At 36.3% G+C, this 18,332-nt stretch overlaps 1 protein-coding gene across 3 annotated transcripts in view; it reads right to left on the bottom strand.

Moving 5' to 3' along the window:
- Positions 1-4,883: 4,883 nt before the first annotated feature.
- Positions 4,884-18,332, bottom strand: part of LOC125664663 (uncharacterized) — a 91,264-nt gene continuing 77,815 nt past the window's right edge. For 2 of the 3 annotated variants that reach the window (XM_056140867.1, XM_056140866.1), the window contains exons 5-7: positions 11,844-11,888; positions 9,156-9,291; positions 4,884-7,078 (exon numbers count right to left, since the gene is read on the bottom strand). In XM_056140867.1, the coding sequence (XP_055996842.1) occupies positions 6,583-7,078; positions 9,156-9,291; positions 11,844-11,888 (677 nt within the window). In that variant the 3' untranslated portion in view covers positions 4,884-6,582. Of the gene's footprint in view, positions 7,079-9,155; positions 9,292-11,843; positions 11,889-15,016; positions 15,167-16,830; positions 17,029-18,332 lie in introns of those variants that run through there. The other variant, XM_056140869.1, reaches the window with a different exon arrangement.

Genomic DNA, 18,332 nt, shown 5'->3' with positions numbered 1-18,332 from the left:
CTGTCCTGTACCCGCACTTAGCCCGTATCTATCAGTCAGAAACACCACATTACCATCCAACAGTCAGCTGCTGGTGCATTTTGACGGTAATCCCCTCACGCGTTATCAGTTTGCTGCTCTCTTTTTTAAATCTTTGAGTTTTTGTCATATTAGCACGTTTTAAATCCCATTCCTTTCGTATTGGAGCTGCCTCTGAGGCAGCAATGAGGGGCATTCCAGATCAAACAATCAAGCAGTGGGGAAGGTGGAAGTCGAGAGCTTACACCATATATTAGATTTCCCTAATTCCATTTATTTACTAGCATTGGCTTACTTCATATACATGTACTTACAAACTCAAGTTTTATAGGTAGAAAGAAAATCATTTGGGTGTTTGGTTCTTCAATTGTCTACCGGACTGCACGCGGTGCCATCAAACGTCCAGGAGGGAAGCACTTGAACTTGCAACTGAGCAACGTCAGCATACTGTGGTTTGGAACTAGGGGAATGAAATGGAAAGACTTTTACTCCTTGTTCGAACAAAACTTAAAAACATATCCTCCCCCAGACTACCTGATTGTACATCTGGGTTCCAATGATGTAGGAATTGTTCCTACATTGGAACTTTTCCATTGCATCAAATCTTCGTTCTTAAGATGCAAATTGTTAGCCCCCAACTTGACAATCATATGGTCTGACATGCTACCACGTTTGTATTGGCACAGTGCCAAAGATGCATCTAAGGTCGAGGCCGTCCGCAAGAATGTTAACCGCAAGGTAAAACAATTTTTAAAACAAGAGGGGGGCTTAGAAAATCGATATCCTTCAATCACATTTGCCGACAAACGATGTACGATGTTCAGGTACGATGGAACCCATCTTAATGAGTTGGGTAACTCTGTATTCCTCAACAATCTACAAGGGGGACTGGAAACCTTTCTGTTGTCTAAGCAGGACATCAAGGTCTATACCGATGACATATATATTTGTTACCTCTCCCTCATGGCTTAAATTATATTTCTTCTCCTAAAAGTTGGGATTTCAAATTAGATTATTATCAAACTAATTATCATGGTTATAGCTGATAACGCTTGGTGGCGGAATTCGGGTATTACCATAAATGAAGATTTCTCTTATGTCTGGCTCAAAACTCTGGATAATCTATCCTCAGCACTGGGAAGGATTTGGGGTCACCTCAGTGGTACCTGAGGAACCGGCTTGATCCTTGTTGTACAAAGGACATGTCTTTGGGTTTACCCCTGGGGGTCTTAACCAAGGTGTTCACCGGGGGAGACAGGATAGAGTTAGGGCTCGAGTCAGAACTGAAATTCCTCATTGTATGTGGCGTTCACTCTTGAAATGGGGTACCAGGAGGTCTGTTCCCATCACAGTTACCTGTGGGGGCGATTTGCGCCAGTGTTAAAGGGAGGTAATCCCTGGGTGCTAAGTGATTCCCCGGGTTGGCCGCAGGGGTAGATTTTAGTTGTAAATGGATCTATTTTGTATTTCTTACAGGGTTTATGAGATTGATCACTGTTCGTTATTTTCACCTTGCATTGTGCCAAACACTCGCCACCAAATGTTACAATTTGTCAATAATTTTCAAATTTTACTGTTTCTCATCGTTTCTGCATCATGGATTAATTGCTACAAAGCTAATTACCACTTGAAATATAGGTATATATATATATATATATATATATAAGTAGCATATTAAAACTATACAAAATCATGATTTGAGAAAAATTGAATTGGGGGGGATATTAGGTTCTCAATGAAAAATCGCGGAAATCTGGAAAATTTAATCATTAAATCAAATCAATTCATATCAAATTATTTAAAACTCACATTACTGGATTTTATTTGTACAATTAATATGAACACTTTTATAAAACAAATTGACGTATGGAAAATCCAGCTTTGGGGTAAATATTGTTTTCTAGTGGTAAAAGCGCTGAAATCTGAAAATATGGATGATTTGGTCAACTATCTTACAAGTTACATGTATTAGGGCCCCGCATGAAATGCAGGAAGCCCTATAGTAATCACATTGTCCATCCGTCCGTCCGTCTGTCCGCCAACACTTTCTTTGTGACACGATAACTCAAACAGTTTTTATTGTACAGTTTTCAAATTTTGTACAGAAATAATGTACAATAAGAGGAAGAAGCCTGTAGACTTTGGGGTCATTTCACTTTGTCTGTCTGTCTGTACGGCATGATATTTGTCATTATGAACACTTTCTTTGTGACACAATAACTCAAACAGTTTCCATTGTACAGTTTTCAAATTTTGTACAGAAATACTTTACAATAAGAGGAAGACACCTATAGATTTTGGGGTCATGTCACTTTGTCTGTCTGTCTGTATGTGTGTCATTATCTTTGTTATTATGAACACTTTCTTTGTGACACGATAAATCAAAGTTTTCATTGTACAGTTTTCAATTTTTGTACAGAAATACTTTACAATAAGAGGAAAATACCTATAGATTTTGAAGGCATGTCACTTTGTCTGTCTGTTTGAATGTCATCATCATTCTTATTATGACCGTATTTATTTACCACTGTCTAAGGGAGATAATTCAGTTTGAATTATGATATGCATTGTATTGATATATAGATAATTTACAAGAAATAACTCTACAACATTGTGTATGTGTATATATTTGGTTTTTTTTAATGTGATATAAAAAATGCTTGATGTTACATGTATATTGAATTAAAACACGTCATTCCCAGTCAACAACTTTCGATCGGGATCGGAATGCAAAATAAAATTTCTTATATCCGGTTGCAAAGTGAAACTGCTTCATGATTATGTAGTAATTGCACGTTACACATTAGAGAACTGTTCCTTTTAATAAAGAAAGTCACAAAATAGATACAAAATGAGTGTACCTTATTCATTACTGTTACCGAGCTTTCGTCGGCGAAAATCTCGAAATGGCGTGTTTCACTGCGCTTGTTGACAGTAAGGTCCACATTTTCTACGTGAGTATTTTGATATTTGCTTATGAATTTTTTGCGCATACATGGTATGTCTCGGCTAGGAATAATGGAAACTTTCTCACTTATGTATGTAAAGGCATATTAATCTCTATTTTTAAAAATGTAGAACACTTTTATCAAATGACAATGTGTTTGAAAACGCTTAGAGCCCCGATGTCAGAATTTCCTTTTCCAAGACATCAATATGTCAAATTCATAATCCTTTTCGAATAGTATGTACTATATTTTGTACCTGTTATCCATTTTGAATCCTCTATTAGAATGGGATTTTGTTGCACTCTGTTGTGTTGAGTGGATGTCATGAGTGTGTGTCAAACAGAAGTAATTTAAATTGCATAAGTCTCTCATAAATATGCTTCATGATGCCTTTTTCACAAATTTGCATTCCAATGTATCTTTCAATATTATGAATTCTAACATATATACCAGCTCCAAACATTGCTATATCAAATACAGATGTCACTTTCCTCTAATAACCCTCGGCGGGGCCCTTGCTGACCGTGTCAGTTTTCTAGTTTACAACTAGAATAACAGGTAACTGTTCATGTACTGATAACGTATTAAAACTATACAATTTTAAATGAGGTGAAAAACGGAAGGTTGGAGTACAATATTTATTATTTCAGTGGAAAAATAACAAAGAAAAGGAAAATAGAATTCTCTGATTCTTTGTGGTGTTTTTATATTGCAGTTAATTATTAGTTTTTTCTATATATTTTGTTGATTTTTTTAAAAATAGAAACATTGATAACACCGCCAAAACACAAAATGAGGGATGAGTCAAGTGATTCGAGGTACGTGGCTGATGGGAGTTTCTTTAAAACTTGTTCGAGTAACAAATTCTCACTGACCCTAAGAAAATGAATTTGATTATAATTTAGACTTGACAACAATGGCTGCCATTGACTTTGTTACTGGAACAAGTAGCTGTCAATATTTCCATGAGGAGCAAACATAGGGGCTAGGCAGAACATTTACTAAATCCAGCAATCTATCTTTGTAAAGGGTTTTGTGAAATATAGGAATCCAGTATACATGTATATGTAGGTACAGTAACTCATATTCATCCATCCCAATGGCTGGGGTATTAAATGTGTCTAAAACTGATGAATGATTTTGAAGAATTTCATCTTTAGAAAGGGCAGTTGAAGTATAAATATTGAACGATTACCAAATATGGATTTAATGCCAAGTTCGTTTAAAACATAGTTGTAATATTAATCAGCCTTACAAATGTTACAAGCTTTGTCAGCTGGAACCAAAACATATTCCTCATGTAACCTACATAATTCTTTTATCACGTGTATTTTACTAAATACAGATGGATAGATCGTTCATACTTTTCTTTTGGTGTGTCTAATATGGGATTTTAATATCCCTCTTATACTTTTAATCCAGGGAATTCTGACCAGGTATCAAAGTTCTCTTTCATAGTAAGCCCATCGTCTTGAAGAAGTTTCGAAAGATTTCATCAAGTTCTTCTTTTCCATATTTAGCTTATCGACTGGCATATAATCTTCGACATAATTCATAACAGAGATGAAGTTCTATTGCCAATTCTCGGAATTTAGGTCCTTTAAAATAACTGATTCCATGTCCTCATTTTCAACTGTATCAACATCACCAGTAATGACATATCCAGCTGGACTATAGTTGAAAGAAGACGAAGAACAAGAACACGTAGGTGAATTAAGTATAAGATGGTCTATATCTAGGCACTGTAATTTTTTTTGTAATTAAAACGTTTGAACGCAATAGTAGAAAAACATGCATACTATTCAGAATATCCGATATTACATGTATCAACGCATGATGGAAGACATAATAGAGAGATAGAGATATGTTATGGGTCTAAATAAACACATTACCAGCAAAGATCAATCACACGATTCAAAAAGTTAATAATTTATTTACAAATATTCACAGAAAAATATATTAATAAAAAATACTAATTTACGGAAATCAAAGTTTACGAAAAACATACATCAAACGATATTATTTTACTCGACCATTCATGTTCAAACTTGTGCAACTTTTCTCAATAACAGAAAAGCATTATGTAATTTAGCAAGGCTTTTGATAAAGGCACTGAGCCTAAGAAACTTATAAGATATTATAATTATGCTTGTCCATCCTCCATATTTGGTCAAATGATTCTTTTCACATCGTTATACCCACTAGTATATTGTTACTTGATTATTATATAACTGTACCATACCAATGAGATGTTTCTCAAGGTAACTAACAAGAACAGTGGATGTTATTTGTTAACCGCTTTGCTAAATTCATACATCAGAATAAGACTGTTATACAGGTAGCGCTGTCAAAACCAACAGTGTAGTATAGTGTGTGCGTGTGCATGTGGTACATCTAGATACTGAACCTTGCACACCTCAAGAGATACGAATCATCACACGTGAACTCTGTATCTGTCAGATAGTAAATATTATGTACATGTTTCCTCGTGTTTGAATGCAGCAGACACGTAGCAAGAGGGGAAGGGGGTGCTGACACAACCACCCCCAATCTGACACAACCACCCCCAACCTGACACAGTCACTCCCAATCTGACACAGCCACCCCCAATCTGATACAGTTATCCCCAATCTGATACAGTCACCCCCAATCTGGCACAACCACCTCCAATCTGACACAGTCACCCCCAATCTGACACAACCACCCCCAATCTGACACAGTCATTCCCAATCTGACACAGTCACCCCCAATCTGACAATGTGCATTTTCTGTCATACTTATATGTGTATATGCAAAGTCCGTTACTTTTAAAAGCAAAATTGAATTTAATGGCTGGTTGTCCCCATTTCATATCATTGATGAATGGTAATTGAAGGCTTGAACCGATTAAATGAAGCCGTGTACTGAAGGATTGATCTTTTGTCCCCTCACCGCCGCTCTCCTCAATTTTGGATGCTGAGGTTTAGACAGAACTACGAATTCAAGGTTTTTTAGAATGGGGTGGGAGTTTGTGATGAATTTTTAGACAATGTGAAGTTAACTCACCCTTACTTTGAAAAAGGATACTACGTGCTTTTTAGAACCTGCATATCACCTGGATAACTCCGTTTACCTGATCGGGATATAGGGTTCACGGCGGGTGTGACCAGTCGACAGGGGATGCTTACTCCTCCTAGGCACCTGATCATACCTCTGGTATATCCAGGGGTCAGTGTTTGCCCAACTCTCTATTTTGTATTGCTTATAGGAGTTATGATATTGATCACTGTTCGTTATCTTCACCTTAATTGAAGAAAGCCAGTATTGTGTGTTAATAATCCTGAAGGCACAATTGCATGACAAAAATGAGTACCATACCAAGTTCTCCCCTCTATGATTCTACTATTCAAAATGTCGCATAAAGGTATCTGTAATTTTAATTTTGATGAATGAGATATCGACAGACATATGAGCAGGAGTTTCATAGCTAATTTTACATGTAATCCTACTGTACTGCAAAGATGTGGAGGATTTAAATATCAATATACCACTCTTATAGATCGTACTATAAATAAAATATAAAGAACGTAAAAATGTCTGGTTTGATATGAAATGGTTGTAGGTACATTGAACTTCATTACAGTGGAATAAGTCTGTGGTATCCATCGTCATCTTTGGATCCTGCTTCAGCGGAAGCGAAATTGAATCTTTTGTCTGCATCTTCTCTATCTTGTTTCACTAGACTGTATGGCCTCGTGGGATGAGTAGATGTGGATGGCGCATTAATCGAGGGACAGTGAGCTCCCATATTACATGCAGCAAACTCGGGTCCAGAAACTGTCGTTGCATTATTTTTAAAACTGGAAATGTTATTCGATTCACAGCTGCCAAAATGTTGTTTATTGTTCAAGCCACACACACTATATTCTCCCGGAGGATTGTTTATTATTTCTCCTCTGGTGAACTGGCACCGGTCGTAGTGATTAGAGAGTGTGTTCGAGTCACGTGAGCGAGAAAGATGGTCCAGATTTACAGAGTCTCCATTTCTCGTTCGTACACTCGGATTTTCATTTCGGTTTGCCGAGTCTGGAAATTTGTCGCATCCTGAATTCTGTTGAGAAGTTTTTGAACACCTACAACGTTGAGAAGATGTCATGAAATAAAGTTTTGATGAAATGTTGAGTAAAATAACTCGTAGTTTTATGTTTTATTCAGGACCAGTGCAAACAACAGCGGAAAAAAAGGTGAACATGGGTTAATTTAAAGAAATAAAGTAGCGTTTTCGTGGATGTTGCAGGATATCCTCAGAGTCAAGGGATGCTGTTTTAAAATATAAAAGTCAAGGTTATTTATATTTAAAACAATATTTCGAGACCTTTCCATATCGTTAATATACACGTCTATTTTCTATTTAAAGACGTTCGTATAGATTTAACCATCACTTTTCAAGAAATAGAATTGTGATGTTAAAAAACTTTTTCCCTGAAATATTAAAAAAAATATATGAAGACTAAAAATATTAATTCAAATATCGTAAACAGGAATATTTCAAAAGACAAAATGAGGAATTTCGGAGTATGCAATTCAAATTTAATGAAATTCAAATTTAATGAAATTCAAATTTCTCTTTTAAAAAAATTAATTAAAAAAATTGTGAAAAATAAACGACAAATACTTGTGAACCGGGTTTATTACAGATGTTTCTATAAATATATGAAGAATTGGTACAGGAAAAAATCACCAGGTGCACCATTCCACCTTAAGGCCCCGTGACTTGTAATTCAGCATGTATGTAACGTTTAGAACTTTGCTTTGCGAAGTCCCGTCCGAGTTTCGCTCAATATAACTTTATCTTCTTTCAAAGTACAAATGAAGGTAACCAGCTTTGGCACAAGATGGATTATTTTAACCCACACCAAGTGTATAATGAATGTTAAGTGTTACGTAAAGATATTAGTATGGTATATCAGAACTGATTCCAATATGATTTGCAAATTTTTCTGGCAGTTAATATTTTTCTATTTCTTCGACACTGGGCTTAATTACCCTATTTCAAACAGTAGAGCCTCAACTAGAGGTCATATTAATACAATATGCATTTGCAGTTACCATAATGACGAGATGCTGGTTAAGTAAATATTGTGGGTGTATGCCTGGTTCACACTCGTGCGATCGGTTACCAAGGCCACGATTGACAATTCGTAGTTGATCACGGACGTTTTCTGGAATTTCAGGTTTTGATACGAAAGATAAATCAGGTGACACGATCTAAACAACATTCAAATACGATCACATACGTTCTACTAAAGATTGTCCCGATCGAGATCACGATTGAACCTCGATCTCATACGATCACCACGATCCGAGTTCCCGATTTGGGACGATCATGTACGTGCAGATATGTTCGTATACGTTAAGATACGTTAATCACAAACCAGTGTGCTTTGTTACAATAGGATACGATTGTGATTGCGATGTCTTTCAGGATCGAGATGATCACTGTTTGAACTACGATTGGATCCTGATAGGTATATATACAGCCCGACTGACCATTGACTTCATTTTTCCACATCTAGTGAACAATACAACCCACAAACGCTGAAAATGGCGGAAGTTGAAGTTGATGTCAACGTGGCATTGGCAGCTTAGATATTATGATATAAAACTTAAACGGTACCAATTTTGATGCACCAGATGAGCATTTCGACAAATAATGTATAACTATTGTGACAGAACGTGGGACATTGCAACAAATCGTGGTGTATTGACCGGAATCTTCATGATTTGGGAGCACGATTAAATGCGATATGTTGCGCTTTGCTACGATGCAATACGATCTGATAACGACTGATGTTGATCGTAGAAAATATTTGGACGGTCAAAACATTTGCTACCAACACGATTGACGCCAAGATTAGGCAAGATTTGATACAATCACCACGACTATTCCACGAATAAGACCACGATTTCAATCGTGGCGCGAATCGTGATAGTGGGAACATAGCATTACAACTTATGCAATGTGAATTGGTTCTAAAAATTCTTAGATTCCATCATTTTTGTAGATAATAGTTGTGCGATTATTGCCAGACGTAAAGTGAATCAAGCACGTAGCAGAATGCACGGTAGAATAATGCATTTAAAAGACACGTGTGTACTTCCAGACAGGAAGGTTAACACATTTAGACGTTAAGAGCTACATGAACTTACCTCCACCAACAGAACGTCACAACGCAGGAAAGGATGACAAACGCCAGAGAACCGCAGAGGACATAAAAGACCACAGTTAAAGTCTCGCAGTCGATCCAATCTTGTATGTCCTCTTTATCGATGCTCGTGTTTACCTCTAAATTACCGAAAGAAAGAAGGGAAAAAATCCCAATAAATATGTATATTAAATCAAGAAATCGGTATCTTAAAATTTCAAAATTTCGGTCCAAAATATTCGTTCAATATTGAAACAAGAGAACCGCAAACGGTACATAATACGCCTGTGAAAATGCTTACATGTTTTTTTTTTAAAGCCATAATTTGTTGAATTTTGCCTCAGGTAGTGTCAGCCATCATCAGGATGTGACATACTTTCTTTGCATAATATGAATAAAGGGTCTTAACTTAAAACTGTAACAGGGGGTAGATAGACAAACCAAGAGTTGTGTGTGTGAAATACTTCCCCAAATTCGACCAAGTTCAACAACCTGTAAATATTCAAAATGTCAAAGAAAATTATAAATTGTTGAGAATAAGAATCCTTGCACTATGCACATCTTCAAGTTATTTATAAATACCCTACATGTAGCTTTCTAAATTGTGAAAGGAGTTCTAAGGACAAAACATGTTTTTATTTAATATAATATTTCCTCAAAATGGACTAAGTTCAACAAACTGTAAGTTTCTTAAAATTTGAAGAAAATCAAAATCCTTGCCACATACACATCTTCTATACCCATATCAATACTCTGAAAAATCCAAAGGTCCTCGCTTGAAAACTGTGGAAGGAAAAGTAAAAGACAAATCATGTAATATCTATGCAATATTTCCTCAAAACTGACTAAGTTCAACAACCTGTAATTATCACAAAACTTCAAGAAAATCAAAATCCTTGCCACATGCACATCTTCCATACACATACAAATATTCAGTAAAATAAGAAGGTCCTCACTTGAAAACTGTGGAGGGAAAAACAGACAAGTTTAAGACTAGACTAAGTCTTTTAACTTTTACTAACAAGACTAAGTAATAATTCCTCAAAAGTTCAACCTGTAATTTTCACAAAACTTGAAGAAAATCAAACTCTTTGGCACACGTACACCTTCAATACCCATATAAACACTATGTAAAATAAGACGGTTCTCTTTTGAAAACTGTGAAAGAGATTCATCGATCAAATCATGTACTATCTTTGTAATATTTCCTCAAAACTGACTAAGTTCAACAACCTGTAAATTTCTCAGATATTGAAGAAAATGAAAATCCTTGCCAAATGCTCATCTTCAATATCCATACAAACACTCTGTAAAACAAGATGGTACTCGCTTGAAAATTGTGGGAGGAGTTCGCCGGATAAATTATGTACCCTCCATAAAACAATAATTTTCAAATAAAGGGGCAAAACTCCTGAACGAGAAGTCGATATAGATCAAAATTGCAACATGATCTACAAAGAAGTTACATAGCAAGTTTCAGCTTGATATGTGACAGAGAAATGAAATTAGAAACAGAAAATCCCGAACGGACGGACGCACGGACGTACAGACATCGCTGTACCATAATACGTCCCGTCTAAAGGCGGGCGTATAAGCATGATGGAATTTTTACAGTCTCCCTGGAAAAGATTGAAATTGTTGCTACTTTAAATCGAAAATAGATGTAATTAAAATATTGATAGCAGAACAATGAACAGCGTTAACATCGTGTACCAGACATTTTCCACAAAACGACAGTGAAATTTACGTTGTGCATGCAAGAACAACGTCTGAATGTATACTATGCTGTATATGGCAATAACAATGAACTAGATTTGCTAGTATCATTTCTGCTATGTTGTCAATATTTGTTTGGTGGGTTTTTAACGTCTCTTCGAGAATTTTTCACTCATATTGAGACGTCCCCAACTGCAGGTGAAGTATTACAAATGTAGATCTACATTGTGTGCTTAGTGCTGTAGCCGTGAGGGATCTTATTAACGTACCAACACCTGTCGCGACACTGAACCTCCATAGGCTGTAGCAGTGAGGGAGTTTAACGTACCAACACCTGCCGCGACACTGAACCTCCATTTCTAAAGTCATACTCGAACGGCCCGTGATTCTCACTTCTAAATACCGAACGTTTTGCAAAGGAGCAATCGCTAACTATGTTTATGTCTTGGATTTGACGCAACCCTGGCAAAAGCAGGACTTGAACTTATGACCTCCCGGTTACGAGGCGAACGTTCTACTAATGAGCTATCGTGACCGATGTTGTCAATGTAAACAAAAAAACACACACATGGAAATTTTGTGCGGTGTCAATCATTGCGCAGTAGTTCCGGGCGTACGGCTTCCGGGTCTTGCCTTTATTCTACAAGTATTGATGGTCAGTAAATTGTTTAATATCAAAGCTGATTTTTTAAAATTTGAAATAGTTTGTTTTATTACGATATTTCACGTATATACTACTCCGCAAAGTTATGCCATTTTTATTTGTGAAACTTAAAAACAAACTCGCAGGTGTTGTGGAAGCTATATGTAGATAGGCTTTTTGATAAAATGTTACATTATCTGATATGTTTTTGTATTTTGGAATTTTTTCATGAATTTGAATTTTATTAATTCAATAATGACACCTATTGGAGATCACTTCACAGCTGAATAAGGAACTATTAATGGTCAATTCGCAACCTGAATGGAAACTTACGTGTGGATGATTGCGCTGAAAGTGAAAAATTCTTCTTGGTCATATCTGCAATTATGTAAGAAATGCATGTATTATATTAAGCAATTTACATCGTTGTTTTTATTACATGTATGTGACGGCTATCAAGGGTGAAAAGAAGGGGTATTGTACATTCTCATGAAAGGTGAAGATAACGATCAGTGATCAATCTCATAACGCCTAAAAGCACTACAAAATAGACAGTTTGGCAAATACAGATCCCTGGTTATACAAGAGGTGGGATCAGGTGTCTAGGAGGAGTAAGCATCCCCTGTCGACCGGTCAGACCCGCCGTGAACCATATATCCTGATCAGGTCAACGGAGTTATCCGCAGTCAAAATCGATGTGCCAGGAACGACCTAACCATCTGTATGAAACATGTCAGACAACATTTGGCCCAATGATAGGTGGTATTGGCAAAGTAGATCTTTATAACGACCATGGAATTTGCAAAATGCTGACTTTAAACGAGACTGTTGAAACCCCTGCAACATCAACTTGTTTGTCAGTAGCTTGCCTCGATTAAAAAACTGGTCATACGAAGAACAAGCTCTTGCATATCGAATCAGATGAGAGACATAAACACCATATGCAGGTGATAATGGAATATTGCTACATAAATAAAGTTGACGATGGAGAAGCTGAAATCATCCCGTTTGTGTTATAGTTGAGTTATTAGTTTGCCGTTAATATCTATTTCCAATTAAGTATGAAGCAGAAGTGGATGACTGCATGGTGTCTTCTATTTCGAGTTCACAGGGATGAATCGAATCGACATATGAATGAAATTAGTATTGCTAATAGATAATACGTCGTCGATAAATCTAAATTTCGAATTGAAGGTCACAGTAAGAGATTTTTTCTTTTCACATAGAAGTTTGTGAATAAATTCTGCTTCATAACAATATAAAAACAGGTCAGCTAACAAAGGAGCACAAAGTGCCCAGTGGTTTTTGAAAAGAAGTAAAAAATGTTAAAAGTTTACAGACGGACGGACGGACGGACGCCGGACTACGGGTGATCAGAAAAGCGCACTCACTTGAGCTTTCAGCTCAGGTGAGCTAAAAAAAAACAGGTCAGCTAACAAAGGAGCACAAAGTGTCCATGGGAATTCCAACAGACTGTTGGAAAACCTGATCACCAAAGACCACGAAGATATTGTCAATGAGGGTCTCCAGCATAGTTTTTATTTCAATTTCAGAGTACTTGTGCGTGGAATCAGAGTGGTGTTTAACAAAGTAGTTTTTTGGATGACTGATCACTAAATATGAATATTTTCGTTTTCCATTTTTGTTGAGGAAACAACTGTCTATGATATCAAAAAGTCTAATCTTTATTTTATCATGAGGAATGGTCGTGTAAAGTATTGAAAAGTCATACATGTTGACTTGAGAAAAGTTTTGAAATTTCAAAATTATTCAAAGTTCTTTAAAATATTTTTGGAATCAACATTTGATTTACACCACTTCTGGCATATGTAAAACTTATACGGTACCAATTTTGATGCACCAATGTAGTCGCACAGTACATTTGACGATTCTCCTTCTTATCTGTTAATATTTTCGTGAAAAACAAAGATAGGGGCTTGGGAGAGCATTTACTGGATCGGATGAAAGTGTCACCGCTTAACCTTTAGCTAGCGTGAATACATCCCCTTCCATCGATCATAGGGGTACTAACATATGGAGGCAATGAAAGTTTACCTAAAACTATTTTCAGGACTACAAGGACATACGATTTGGTAAAGTGGTAAAGTACAACTGTATTTGAAGAAAGACTACCTACACCCGTAGATAGTCTCTGACTCGATATCATGCTAAAATGGGGTGACCTGGGTCCTACTCGAGGGTACGAATTATATTTCTGCCAATAACGCGTAACAACAGTATTGTCAATATATATAATTATTCCTATAATAATATAAGTATTCCTAGGTAATGAGTAGCATCCCTGCATCAACAAGGTAACGCAGAAGAGCATTGTTTGAAAATCAAATATTAGATCTGTCTCCTTTCTGTGTTGTGTCCAGCAAACAAGCTCATGGGAGAATGTGATCCCCTCTTCCAATTCTTTTTAATTTACGCAGAAATTCATTACCCTACTTTTGAAAATACTTCCTATGAGTCTCCTCTCAACCAATATAGTATTCTACTTCCATCTATATTAGCAATAATTATGCTCCTATCTTAAACTATATTGTATCGTACTGTTTCCTTGGTTTGAAATCCGTCAACAATATAAACCTGTTTTTCCAAAAGAATACGTTGTACCTTCATAAACAAGCGGGTTCGTTTTCTTGTGTAAGGTCATTTAATAGAGTTTGACCTACAATTTGAAAATTTTAACCTTGCTTATAGATTTTGAACAGTAAGTGCTAGAGCCTTGGTATTTTACATGAGTATTGCTTGTGACAGGACCTTTCGATGGGTACTAAAACTTTTGACCTTGACATTTGAACTACTTTTTAAAAAATTGACATTGGTCATAACTTCTAAATGGTTAATATCAGAGCTTTCATATTGCACATTAGCATTTCTTGTGACAAGATCTTTCTACGGGTACAAAGATATCTGTCCTTGTGACCTTGGCCATCTTTGGAATTGACCATGATCGGGGACATTTGTGTTTCACAAACACATCTTGTTTTCAGATTACTTTCTACTAAAACTGCATTTTAAAAACTAAATACGGTAAATTTGAAACTTCAATTTCAAAAATGAAATGCGAAGATAACGAATAGTGATTTATCTCATTACTCCCATAAGCAATACAAAACAGAGCGTTGGGCAAACACGAACCCCTGGATATACCAGATGTGGGATCATGTGCATAGGAGGAGTAAGCAGCCCTGTCGACCGTCACACCCGCCGTGAGCCCTATATCTTGATCAGGTAAACGGAGTTACCGTAATTAAAATCAGTGTACCAAGAACGACTAACAATCAGCATGAAACACGTCAGACAGCATTTGACCCAATGATAGGTTGAATTGGCAAACTAGATCGTTATATTATTCTATATATCCCCACTTTCCATCCATATCAGATTTCTCTGGTGTGATATCCCTCATTAATTTCGTCAAATTTCCTTGCAATCGGAGAGAAATTTTCTGATAACTGACATGTGCCATATGTTACCATGTTATTTCATTGTACCTGTCACATGCACTGTCTTACATGGCAGGCATCCGACATATTGGTTGCAATATTCCTCCGTAGTACAGCTGCAAGTTTCCTCACACTTCCTACCATAAGAGCCGTTAGGACATGGTGTTTGGCAATTATCTCCAAAGAAACCAAAACACACTGTAAAATTGAAGTCATTAAATTTATCAAATGCAAGTGTTAATATCCCCGTTTGCACTATCATACAATTCTGAATCTACTTGAGATACTGTAACATGCAAATTGTCAAGACGGTGCTTCCAAGAACTTGAAATTTATTAAAATGATTATTCATTATAGGGAAGCTACCAAACATTAATTTAAATATGTTTTGTCTTCCTAAATATAGTCTTTTTACATATGTGTATGCAATAAGGGATCATCTTGTTAGACCCCCTATCGGATGTTTTTATTTTCTGTATATATGTTCTCTTTCTCAATGTTACTTTTATAAATATATGTAACAGGGGGTCATCTAGTCATTTGCAGCATATGATCTCTTTTTTACTTGGTTTTAATGACCCCCCTGTACTGTATATACTTTTCGTCATTTACTAAATAAATTGATATTTTCTATTCTCAAATTTGTTTTGATTTGCCTGCTTTGAGCAAAAAACGAGTGCAGTCCACTTGGTTAGTGCTTTGGAGCTAATAATCATCAATAAGATTATTCAAAACAATTCAATCTGTACAAAATGGTGGCTTCGTTACGTCGTTTTACCTGAAGAAGAACTGATGCATAAACGAACTGCTACATGTATATGTATTTTACGGTATTGTAAATAATGAGAACGAACTGCTACATGAATATGTATTTTACGGTATTGTAATTAATGAGAAGGAACTGCTACATGTATATGTATTTTACGGTATTGTATATAATGAGTTTCTACAGATTTTGACTTCATTACAACGTTTATTAAAGGTATAATGAAAATGAGATAAAAGTATACAAAACCTTCGAAAACGTGTATGCTGCTCCATATATGAATACTCTTGCCTGCGCAACTGTCATTTATTTTTCTATAACCAGCACAGCATCTTTCAACAGTCTCGATTGAAGTCAGTATTTCGCAAATTCAATGGTCGTTATAACGATCTAGTTCGTCAATACAACCTCGCATTGGGTCAAATGCTGTCTGACGTGTTTCATACCGATTGTTAAGCCGTTCTTGGCACACTGATTTGACTGCGGATAACTCCGTTTACCTGATCAGGATATGGGGCTCACGGCGGGTGTGACCGGTCAACAGGGGATGCTTACTCCTCCTAGGCACCTGATCCCACCTCTGGTGTGTCCAGGGGTCCGTGTTTGCCCAACTATCTATTTTGTATTGCTTGTAGGAGTTATGAGATTGATCACTGTTCGTTATCTTCACCTTGCATTGTTTAGCATGGTTAGCCTACATGTACAATAATACGAAACATTCAACATTTGATTCATTATAGTCCTACATGTACATGTCACTACGAAATATCTACCCTTCTGTAGTAATAAATTGTAAACGCTTTGTGAAAAGCATTTAATTGTATTTGTAGTGTGTATGGAAACTACTAATTGAACACTGTGAAACTTTAATCTACAATAGTAAACTTTAAGACCAGGGGTCCGTGTTTGCCCAACTATCTATTTTGTATTGCTTGTAGGAGTTAGGAGATTTATCACTGTTCGTTATCTTCACCTTGCATATATATATATATATATATATATATATATATATATATATATATATATATATGGAAAAATGAAAATCACATGAATTATGTGTTAAGGGTACATGCATGCATGTTGTATATATACTCACTTTGTCGTTGGGCAATTGTTAGAATCTAGATCTGCTATGTCAAACAGTAAAATCCAAAGCACCAAAACACTTTTTCCCAGCATAACTACCAGATAGATTATGTTGAAAAAATATCTTTACAATCCAGCAACTTCCTCCTTCCTCAACTTCACAAAATCTTCTGCGTCCGGATGTCTAAATTTTAATCGATTTACATATGTAACAACAGCGTGTAAGGAACCCGTAACATTCATACTCCACACAAGTACATGTACCTAGCTATCAAGTGGACGACGATAACCTTTGGTAATCATACATGTAGTAGAGAGTCTCATGCATGTGAATATTCACGTACTAACAAAAAAATCAGTAATTTAAAAGATCATCTAGTCATGACCAAGCTATCCATGACGTTTGTTAACTATAATGTAAACTATAAGGATATGCAAAGCAGAAACCCTGACGTTTGGTTCCAAAACTATCAATCTTTAAATGAATTCCACAGGGGCATTTGTCAATCACCAGTCAAACAGTTGGTGCATTGATAGTGAAAACCCCTTCAACCTATGAAAGTAACTATCTTTTATGACCAATCTGACAATGAAGAGGTCCAGGATTCTCTCGATATTGATCGGATGAGGTATAATCTATTTCTAAAACAACAATGCGAACAACATACCGACAAACAGTTGCGGTATAATGGCGTCATATGATAACTTATGTAACGTAAACAAATTGATTTCATAAAAACATGGAGATGACGAACAGTGGCCAATCTCTTAAATCCTATAAAGAACACAAAATTAACAGCAAGGCAAACACAGATCTCTGGAAACACCATACATGAGATCTGGTATATAGGAGTAAACATCCTCTGTCGAACAGTCACACCGGCCATTAGCCCTATATCTTGATCTGGTAAACGGGGTAATCAGTAGTCAAAATCAATATGTTAAAACCGGCCTAATAATCGGTATAAAGCAGATTTAACAGCATTTGACCAAACAACAGATTGTATTTTCAAGTAAGATCTGCCTTTATTACAACAACCATTGACTTTGCGAAATGCTGACTTTAAACGAGACTGTTGGAAAACCATGTAATGTCAACTTCTTTTTCAGTTGCCTGGCATGATTTAAAATTGATCATCAGCAGATCATTCTCTCGCGTATCGAATCAATTGAGAGACACAAACACCACATGCCGGCGACAATGGAATATTGTTACATAAATATGGGAATTTGAGGATGGAGAAGCCGAGGTCATCCAGTTAGTCGTTTTCTTGAGGGGGGAGGGGTAATTAAATAATCAAACGTATTGGAGACAAGCTTTTTTTTTTCAATTTGCTGGCTTCTCGTCTTAAATATTACAATATATGTATCATGTACATTCAATGTATTCGTCAGTACAACCTATCATTGGGTCAAATGCTGTCTGACGTGTTTCATACCGATTGTTAAGCCGTTCTTGGCACACTGATTTTGACTGCGGATAACTCCGTTTACCTGATCAGGATATAGGGC

This window comes from Ostrea edulis, chromosome 6 (assembly GCF_947568905.1).
Source record: "Ostrea edulis chromosome 6, xbOstEdul1.1, whole genome shotgun sequence".
In the NCBI taxonomy this organism is placed as follows: Eukaryota; Metazoa; Mollusca; class Bivalvia; order Ostreida; family Ostreidae; genus Ostrea; species Ostrea edulis.
The sequence above is the reverse complement of the archived record's forward strand: the minus strand, read 5'-3'. Positions and strand labels throughout refer to the sequence as shown.